The sequence below is a fragment of the Echiichthys vipera genome (assembly GCF_963691815.1).
Source record: "Echiichthys vipera genome assembly, chromosome: 20".
Classification (NCBI taxonomy): Eukaryota; Metazoa; Chordata; class Actinopteri; order Perciformes; family Trachinidae; genus Echiichthys; species Echiichthys vipera.
In genome coordinates, this window is record NC_139845.1 from 22,288,740 (window position 1) to 22,299,508 (window position 10,769).

Below are 10,769 nucleotides of genomic sequence, written 5' to 3' on the forward strand. Positions count from 1 at the left end.
CTCTTTACACACACTTCTATCTTTGTCAAGTATGATGCCATACTGTTCTGCCTGTACTATGTTATGTGTTATGTAATATTATAATAAAAACAGTTGGGACTTTGTGTTCAGTGAAGAACCAGAGGTGACGGAGTTGGATGGGACTGAGGAGAGGAAGCGTGTCTTCAGATCAAGTGTGTGGCTCTTAAAAGAGCCGTTGGGTTTTGTTCCGTCAGGTCGTCATCGCTTTAACCTCCGAAGCCGTACAGGGTGCGGCCCTGCCTCTTCAGAGCGTACACCACATCCATGGCGGTCACCGTCTTCCTCTTGGCGTGCTCGGTGTAGGTGACGGCATCACGGATCACGTTCTCCAGGAAGACCTTCAGCACACCGCGGGTCTCCTCGTAGATCAGACCGGAGATACGCTTCACTCCGCCGCGGCGAGCCAGACGGCGGATGGCGGGTTTGGTGATGCCCTGGATGTTATCACGGAGAACTTTCCGGTGACGCTTAGCGCCTCCTTTGCCGAGTCCTTTCCCGCCTTTTCCTCTGCCAGACATCGTGCTTCTCAGTGTGTTTGAACCGGATGGGTCAATGGTGTCCGACCGGCTGTATTTACATCTGAACTGCGGACGCGATAGAGGACATGTGTCGCGAGCTTCGGTGGGCGGTGCCAAAGTCTGCAGCCCTTCTCCCATTCTATCATGTTACACACACACACAGGTCCGAAATGCACACATGCACAGACAGGACCCATACATGCAATTAAGGAGAGATGTTAGAGCGAGGGGGCTGCCAGTGACCAGCGCCCCGAGCAGTTGGGGGTTCGGTGTCTTGCTCAACAGCAGTTCGGCAGTGCCCAGGAGATGAACTGGCACCTCTCCAGCTACCAGTCCACGCTCCATACATGGTCAACACAGGGACTTGAACCAGCGACCCTACAGTTCACAGCCAAGACACTTAAGGACTGAGCTACTGCCGCCTTTACACGTTATATACACTCAAAAAAGAACATAGAAAAATAATTACATGTGCAAAGTTAGTTAAAGTGGGTATCAAGTCTATGGGGTTTTATAAAGTGCTGTGTTATAAGTTCAGAGAGCTCCATGGAAGGAGCTGTGTTTTGTCCAGAGTTCGTCTCCACCGGAGCTCGGTGAGCGCCTGTTTGCACACGGAGTCACTGTCAATGACTGTGTGGTGAAGGCTCATGAAGCATCGTGTTTTCCAGAGTCTCATGCACACGATGCAGATGATCAGCTGAGTCAGTCCCTTGTGTTTCTCCGTGTGGCACTTTTCTAAGATACAGTACATGACAGATTTATAGGACACCTTAAAGTTTACCCCGTACTGTAGGAGCCAAATGCTTCCTAAGAGAATACATTTTTTGGTGCTTATTCATTTTATCATTTATTTTGGTATTGTTATTGCATATTGAATGCTTAACATGGGCCTGTCACATTAAGAACTGTCTTTTTCGATGTGCCGAAAGTACCGGTGTGCGAGTGCAGCGTAGAAGGAGAGATAGTGGTAAACTCTTTGGAAAGGTGGAGGCACGCGGTTTTCTGACCGTGTTAACACGTACTTTGGATGCTAGTTTGTGGACCTTTGGATCGTTGTTCTGCCTCAAGAAGCGGATGTATCGGTGTAGCGGTGTTGATCCATTTCATTCAAAGACATTAAAAATAGTTTACAACCATTTATGTCAGAACCAGACTGGCAAAGCTATAAATATGACTTAACATTCATACATGAACAAACACCATTACAACAATAAAGTTGATTGTATTTAATTGTGTCATAATAATGGAAGTAAAATCAAAGTACATCAGAGCCTCTGTTTGATCAGTAAAGGAACAACATGCTGCAGTCAAACACATGGAAGCCCTAAATAGTCATACATACATTTTAAATCCTCGGTTTTTATAATATCACAATATTTTTCTATGTTTTCCCTTAATAACAAGATTATTAATTGGATAATGAATGAAACGTGAGAGGCCTGAGATTTGCATCACACCTGACATGTGATGCCTCCTAAAGACTTCTCACATCTTGAAGAACACTGAGGAAAACACTGACACATGATTTCAGTTGATTTGCTGTTAAGAAATTAAAGTGAAATCTGTATATTTATGTGCACATTATTAGACTCCTCCCTGTGGTATTTATCTTGTAATATAATAATGTTGACAATAAAAGTTGTTTAAAAAATACACACACGCACACTGATGTGAACATTCTCTGTAATAACGTGCCATGAAGCTGTTTCATGTGTCGGCCTTGATTGAAGAACACAACACATAAAACAAGTGATGGCTCTATAATAACAATAATGATGATGATGATGATGATGATGATGATGGGTTCTGTGAATGAATCATTTTGACTCTGAAAGGTCCAAAGTCGTCCTTTCTAACTCCACACTGTTCTGTCTGAATCTGTTTTTAGAGCCACCATAGAAACAACTGAACAGTGTTTTCTTCCAAATCACTGACTCAAGGAGAACTCCAGACATTTGTGTCCATTTGGGAAAATGTGTCTTCTTCATCTGCCATCAGTTTGGCTCTGTTGGTTTATACGGTATAATATTATGTAACAAAGTCTCATGATACATTTTTGGTTCATATTCTAATTGATCAATAGAAGACTGAAACAAATGTACGACCTTCTTGACTCAATAAGGACGGAAGTGTCCACTTGGCAAAAACTGCTCTGAGATTTTCTGCATAAATCTCTAAAACAATTTCAGCCCTGCTCAGAAAACATTCAGACATTTTTAGGACTCAAACCCTTTAAATATCAGTTTGATGATTTGTTGTTATTCATGAAAAAAAAAAACCACACAGTTATTTTCCATGAAACAAATGTTTGGCTGCTGGGGGATTTTATAAACTCAGTCTTCCATATGTCAATGATTAGCATTAGATGAGATCAGTTCTCTTGAATCTGTTTATGGGTGATATTTCTAAAAAGTTCTAATTGTATAACTGGATGTATGAGAGAATTTCGTATCTTAATAATTATGACTATATATCTTTATTTTGAAATACTAACTTATTATTTTGAGAAACTAGGACTTTATTTTGAGAAAGTTTCTCATTATGAACATACTTTTTTATCACATTAGCAGAAATAGGCTTCCATATTGTTTGAAAGGCTTTTACTTCCCTGAGTAAGGGCGCGCTCACACTATCCTCCCGGACCGAGACCCGGACTTTAGGGTACTTGTCCCCCCTCCCTCTCCCCCCCGCGCCCCAGCCCCGTTTGTACTCACACTGCCAGGGCCTCGGCCAATGCTTCTTGCTGTCCATACGCCTTCAAGCCGTAACACGTCACACGCATTGATCGCGTGTGTGTGGCTTTGTTTACAAATCTTTCCATAGACCTCGGAGTTTTTGTGCGTCTTGTCGACTGTTTTTGAATATTTTCATCCGACCAAATCTGCAGTAAACACAACGTGAACCTTTCACCACCATTGTTGTTGTTGTTAAATGTCCGCGCATGGTCCGTCCTTCTATTTACATGTCCGAACAGGCGGACATAACGCTACTGCCGTAGGGCTCGTGCTCGTGCGCGTACACGTGCGCACGCTCGTGCTCGTACATGTGCAAACGGCTCCGCTAAAGCCCACCTATTTCAAGCGGGCCGTGGACGGCCAGCTGGCCCCAGTTGAGCGCGGAGCGGGTGCGCTCACACTACTTAAAGGTACTAGACTTTTGCTGAAAAACCGGTTTTGGCCGCGGCCAAAAGGATAGTGTGATCACGCTCTAAGTGTCATTTAGGAGCCTCTACCCATACTTCCTCACCAGAGAGAATGGCGTCCCTGAGTTAAGTTTTGTTTTGTCATTGGCTGCTGAGAGTAAGCGCTGGAAAGCAGTGCGCATCATCTTGTGCCTATTATTCCTGTGCCTTTCCCCCCGTGTTTCTCCTGTGAGTGATTCTCCGAGTATTGAGTTCTTGACAGAAAGTAAGTGTTTGCTGCTTTGTTATTACTTTCATGTGAGTTTAATAACAATCCTGTATGTGCCAGTTCGATGGTAATATTTGCTAGCGCAGCATGAAGCTAACCTAACGTAGCTCTTTCTCAGCTGCTGTGGAGTTGACTGATGGCTCTTCACGTGAGAGAGGAATGTCCGTCACGTGTTTATGTTGACATTAGGTAGTGATTCAAAATTCAAGATTCAAGAAGCTTTATTTATCCCGAGGGAAGTTATTGTGCAACAGTTTCAATACAAAGATGGGAAAGGGTCAGAGTAACAATAAGCTAACATAATCAAATTAAAATAAAGCTAACGTAAAATAAATCAAACAATTAACTAAGTGTGACAGAGTGCAACAGACATTGTGGTTAAGTGTAGGTATATACAATATACAACAATACGCAGCGTGCAGTTTAGCAGCAGATTGAAATGAAATAAGTACAAACTAAATAAGTATGAAGGAGCGATAAGTAATAATAATAGTAATAACAGTGTTAAAAATGTAGCAGCATTTCCTACAGAACTAAGTGACAGTAAAGCACAGTGAAGTGTAGCAGCCTTTCTTACTGAAGTAAGTTACAGTAAAGCACAGGGAAGTGTAGCAGCCTTTCTTACTGAAGTAAGTTACAGTAAGTTACAGTAAAGTACAGTGTAGCAGCATTTTTTTACTGTGATACGTTGCAGTAAAGCACAGTAAAGTGTAGCAGCAGTAAGTTACAGTACCACTAAATAAAGTGATGTAGTGGTGATATAAAGCGACAGTGTAAAGTGTATCAGCATTTCTTACTGAAGTAAGTGACAGTACAACTGAATAAAGTGGTGCGGTGGTGATATAAAGTGACAAAGTGACATTTTAACAGGATACAGTGTCTCCACTGTTCCTTACCTGACCTGTAGATGAATTAAAGAGTTTGATGGCCACCGGAAGAAAAGACTTCCTCCGGCGTTCAGTATTACACTGGGGGAGAATGAGTCTATGACTGAAGGTGCTTCTGCTAGACGTCAGAAGATGGTGGAGAGGGTGAGAGTTGTTGTCCAGGATGCTGTGCAGTTTAGACAGCATCCGCCTCTCAGACACAGCCACCAAAGAGTCCAGTTTGACCCCCAGAAGCTTTATTTATCTCTTCGGGATAAATAAAGCTTCTTGAATCTTGAATCTTGAGGACGGAGCCATTCTTCCTGATGATCTTACTGATTCTCTTGGTGACCGCTGCCCTCAGTCTGCTGCCCCAGCACACAACAGCAAAGAAGATGGCACTGGCTACAACCGACTGGTAAAACATCCTCAGCAAGGTGTTACATACATTGAATGACCGGAACCTCCTTAGGAAAAAGAGACGACTCTGGCCCTTCTTGTAAACAGCCTCAGTGTTCTTGGAGCAGTCCAGTTTGTTATCCAGGTAAACTCCAAGGTATTTGTAATCCTGGACAACATCCACAGTCACGCCGTTGATGGAGATGGGTGTGGGGGCAGATTTAGTCCTGCGGAAATCCACCACTAGCTCCTTAGTCTTGGTGCCGTTTAGAATCAGGTGATTAGCTGCACACCAGTCGACGAAGGAGTCCACAACACCCCTGTATTCCTCCTCCTTCCTCTCACTGACACAGCCAACAATTGCAGAATCGTCCGCAAACTTCTGCAGGTGGCAGGACTCAGAGAGGAGCTGAAAGTCTAAGGTGTACAGGGTGAACAGAAAGGGGGAAAGAACAGTTCCCTGTGGAGCTCCAGTGCTGTTGACCACAGTGTCAGACACTCCGTCCTGCAGTCTGACATACTGTAGTTGACCCGTCAAGTAATCCGTAATCCAGGAAACCAGGGGAGGCTCCACCTGCATCGCTGTCAGCTTACGTCCCAGCAGAGCAGGCCGGATGGTATTGAGCGCACTGGAGAAGTCCATGAACAAGATTCTCACTGTGGTTCCCAGGTGGGCGCAGGCACGGTTGAGCAGGAAGATGATAGTGTCATCCACACCTAGTCTCGGCTGGTAGGCAAACTGTAGAGGGTCCAGTGATGAGCTGACCAGGGGCCTAAGAAGTGAAAGGACCAGCCTCTCCAGGGACTTCATCAGGTCCAACGTCAGCGTCACCGGTCTGTAGTCTTCGGAGGTGCTGGGACGCACCTTCTTTGGTATTGGTTCCAGGCAGGATGTCTTCCACAGCACAGGGACCTTCTCAAGACAGGAGAACTGGGGACAGGTAGGGCAAAATCAGGAAGGAATTGAGGGGGAGGGGGAGTGTCAGCAGGGCTGGAGGTTTGGAGGTGGATGGTTGTGGAGGAGCAGTGGGGGGGGGGGGGGGGGGGTCCAGAGCCCTTTCATCAAATCTGTTGAAGAACAGATTCAGCTCATTGGCACGTTCAGTACCACCTCCTACTGTGGAAATGTTCATGCTGACGAGCATTGTTTGAGTTGATTGTGTATTATACTGTATAGTGAATTGTTTGTAATTTGTACACAGCCTTTAATTTCTTGTTATATGTATTTATGACCTAAGGTGATTATTTTTTTCTAGACTGATGACAATACCGAGTACTGGAGAATTGGAAATAAATACGGCTAGAACAGTCTAAGAAGAATTACATCTTCTCTTCATTCCTGTGTCCTGATTGACACACCATTCTTGTTTACTGTTAATCGCATACAAGTTAGCGCTACTTTGTTACCTTGAAAACACACATATAAAACGCCTGTGAATGTTCTCATTCGTCCAGGTCATCGTTATCCTCAAAGCAATTTCAGTCAAAAACAACTGGACTGGTTGTTTGTCTAGGAAGACGTTTCACCTCTCATCCAAGAGGCTTCATCAGTTCATGTACGCATCTGACCAGGCTGGGACTGGTCCAACAAACTGGTGTGGAGATCCAGGTATTTAACCTCTCACAAGGCCGATGATGTCACTGACACCCTTTGTGCTCCAAGTGCCCACGCCCGTCGCCCATATGTGGCTGGGGTATCGGAGAAACTCAGGAGGATTTTCAACAAACACTGCATCCCGGTGTATTTCAAACCCGGTAACACACTCAGACAGAGACTAGTACATCCGAAGGACAGAACACCACACCACCACAAAAGCAACCTGGTTTATGCTTTCCAATGCAACGAGGAATGCAAAGATCTTTACATTTGAGAAACAAAACAACCACTGCATAAACGCATGGCCCAACACAGGAGAGCTAACTCCTCAGGCCTGGACTCCGCTGTCCACTTACACCTCAAGGAGAAAGCCCACTCCTTTGATGACAGCAATGTCCAAATCTTGGACAGAAAGGACAGATGGTTTGAAAGAGGAGTAAAAGAAGCCATCTATGTAAAAGTGGAGAAACCATCGCTAAACAGAGGAGGGGGTTTGAGACACCACTTATCTCCAATTTACAATGCTGCCCTTTCATCCCTTCCCAGGAGATTCAACAATCTAACCTCAAAGGACAACTGTTCACACATGGCCCGGGTGGACCCAACGACTGTCGTTCAGACTCAATAGAGCACTAACGAAGTCGAAACCAACTGCCCACCAACGACTGTCACTCTAACGACGGGCGTGGGCACTTGGAGCACAAAGGGTGTCAGTGACATCATCGGCCTTGTGAGAGGTTAAATACCTGGACCTCCACACCAGTTAGTTGGACCAGTCCCAGCCTGGTCAGATGCGTACATGAACTGATGAAGCCTCTTGGATGAGAGGTGAAACGTCTTCCTAGACAAACAACCAGTCCAGTTGTTTTTGACTGAAATTGCTTTGAGGATACATATATAAAACCATTAAGATCTATATTTTCATCACCATCTGGTTTGTTTGTGTCGGCGCATGCTCAGTGTCAGTCACAAAGCTAAGCCGATCCAAGACGTGATATTTGCATATAGGAGCGTATAAAGAAAGCATCTGGAGCAGCAGAGAGTCATCTGCACCTGAACCAAGCAATCATGCCTGATCCAGCAAAGCCTGCGCCCAAGAAGGGCTCATTCTGATTAGTTGACTTCGGAGCCTTACCTCATTGCGCCCGGCTGGGCAGCAGCCAACATGGCTCCCCCACAATATTCCTCTAAGTTCGGCCAGTTCTTGGGGGCGGTAGTAGCTCAGTCCATATGTGACTGGTGACTGTGTGTGTGTTTGTGTGTGTGTTTCCCGCAAATTTCCCCATTCGCGGGACTGATAAAGGAATTCTTCTTCTGTGTCCATCGCAGGTACAGGGGAGAAGACGAACCTCCTGGCAGAGACTACGTCAGAGAAGTCCTTCTCTTTGATTCATCCTCGATAAACCCTGTTGATGTTTATTCATTCATAGCACTTCCTAACAAAAAGGATTACGAGATCTGCTTCTTTAAGGAAGCTCCTCTGCGTCGGTTCCTCGAGGTTCAGGCATTAAACGCCTCGGACTCGGGCTGGGCCGTTGAATCCTCAATACAAACAGACTTAATTAACTTGGTAGTTAAATTCTGGACAGGCCGCATACCTGACCAAGACATTGAACTGTATCTGCACAGATATGGCAAAATCATACAACCAGTAATTAAGCCTCTGGACAAATTTGGGTTCTGGTACGGTGTACGCAGAATCAAAGTCCGTCTAAAGAGAGATTCAGACAGCCACATACTCCAGATCCTGACTCCATCTCCCTCAGTCAGTACAACGGTCGCATTATATATCCCTGTCAGACTACGTCCTGCTTCATCTGTGGCTCCACGGATCACCAGGTGAGGCAGTGCCCGACCATGAAATGCTGGAGGTGTAGCAGCCTCGGCCACAGAGCCAAGGACTGCTCCTCCGGAGCATCCTGCAGCTTGTGTGACGAAAAAGGCCACACTTTCTTCACCTGTCCACAATCATATGTAAATAAAACCAAGAGCTCCGCTCAGTGGGGGAACCCTGCCGCCCCTCACTCCGCCCCGCAGGGTGATCCCCCGTCTGAGGCACAGCAGCAACCACAGCAGCAGCAGCAACCGCAGCAGAAACAACAGCAGCAGCAGCAACAACACCCACCAGAAGTCTTACAACAGCAGCAGAAAACGCATTCCCGAGACCTGCAGCAGCCTCGAGGCCAGTCCTCGGCAAAAGTGCCTCCACCAGATCCCGGCTCCCGACCTGAGTCCCAGCAGCGGGCCCACTGCTCCTCCACCCGGCAGCCTGCAGACGCCTCTCTGGAGGACTCCAGCCCGTCAGGTGAGGGCAGCTTACAAATTGCAAGCCAGTGTGAAAGCAGCTTCAGCGAGAGCTGCAGCTCTGACATCAGCTCCATCGGGCTGACTGATGGTCAGCGAGCCCGCGGCTCCCCGCTGCACCTGCAGGTTGAAGCAGAGAGCTCCTCTTTCTGCAGCAACTCTGACTCCTTCTCTCCCACTCCTGATTTCCCTCCTCCTGAGCGAAACGATAATAATGATTATGATGATGAAACTCCATTTGTAGAAGTAAAGAAGAAAAGAAGAGCTCGTAGCTCATGTGGTCAAACAGATAATAAGTGTCTCGATGACAAACCCACACCATAGTTTCTCTTCCCCCTCTAAACATCCATGACCTTCCTTAAAGTCTCATCCTGGAATGCCCGTGGCATCCAGTCCAGTTCTTTTAGACAGAGAAAAATGAAATATTTATTAAAAACGGACTTTGATATTTTTTGTTGTCAGGAACTGAGACTGAGCACCAATACAGACGTAGCCCAGGTATCCAGCATGTGGAACAGATGTGTCAGTGTTATCTCGATTGGGGAAAGTAAAGCTCATGGTGTGGGGATCTTTTTTAAAACTAATGACGTCATTATTATCCGTAGAAGAGAACTAATTCCTGGTAGACTTCTCATGGTAGATTGTTTTTACAAAGGAAAAAAGCATCAAATCATAAATGTGTACACTGCTCCTGAAAAACCAAAAAAAATTCAACTTTTCAAAAGACTGAGAACTGCTGCTGGTCGGTTACAAAGTCATCTTATGTGGCGACTTCAACACAGTGACTGACATAAACGACAGAGTGAGTTCTACAGCCTTTAAACTGAGCCATGAAGGTAAACTTTTAAGAGAAATGTGTCAATAATCCAAATTAATAGATGTTTGCAGATATCTTAATCCTGTTGGGATCGAATACACCCGGTTCGATTCTCTGACAAAAACCCGGATCGACCGTATTTATGTGTCTCAGCACTTTAACGTTATACAGTATAAAACAATATTAAATGATCTCTCTGACCACATGTTGATCCAAACGTCCTTGTCTTCTGGAGCCTCAGAAACCAGAGGCTTCTGGAAACTAAACTCCCAATGTCTCAAAGATCCAGACCTATTAATAGAATTAAAACAATAAATCCATAAAACAATACAATTCAAAATATTAACTAAATCAGACATTGAATTATGGGAAGTTTTAAAACATCGCTTAAAATATTTTTTCAAATTTAAATGTAGAGAAATAAATAAGAAAGAATATAAAATATAACACTCTAATGGAACAATATACAAGTCTTAAACAAAGAAAAGATCAAACTCCGATAATGAGCTTCTGTCAGATATAAAAACACAAATAGATAATTTTAATCAAGAATTATTATTTAACATCTATAAACAGACAAATCTAGATAACAGAGGGAACTTGATACACACCCTGAAGACAGGACAACAACAAATCCAAAATAAATTCATTAAATCCATAAAAAACTTAGACTGATTTCATAAACAAATTTCAACATCTTAAAATAGACTAGACTGGCCTCCCAAGTAAAATGATCTTCAACAAAATCAACGATTACATATACAGAGGGTACATCAGTTACAAAAATATAACAAGGCAGCTCAGAATTTTTGAAATTTGAAAAAAATAGAAACCAGT

The 10,769-nt window shown here is 44.4% G+C and overlaps 1 protein-coding gene across 1 annotated transcript; it reads right to left on the minus strand.

Annotated features, from left to right (window-relative positions):
• Window positions 1–227: 227 nt before the first annotated feature.
• On the minus strand, window positions 228–539 carry LOC310962878 (histone H4; the record flags this gene model as incomplete). The annotated part of the gene is made up of 1 exon (XM_083935485.1): window positions 228–539. One exon carries the CDS (start codon window positions 537–539, stop codon window positions 228–230), a length of 312 nt encoding a protein of 103 aa, XP_083791611.1.
• Window positions 540–10,769: the final 10,230 nt, after the last annotated feature.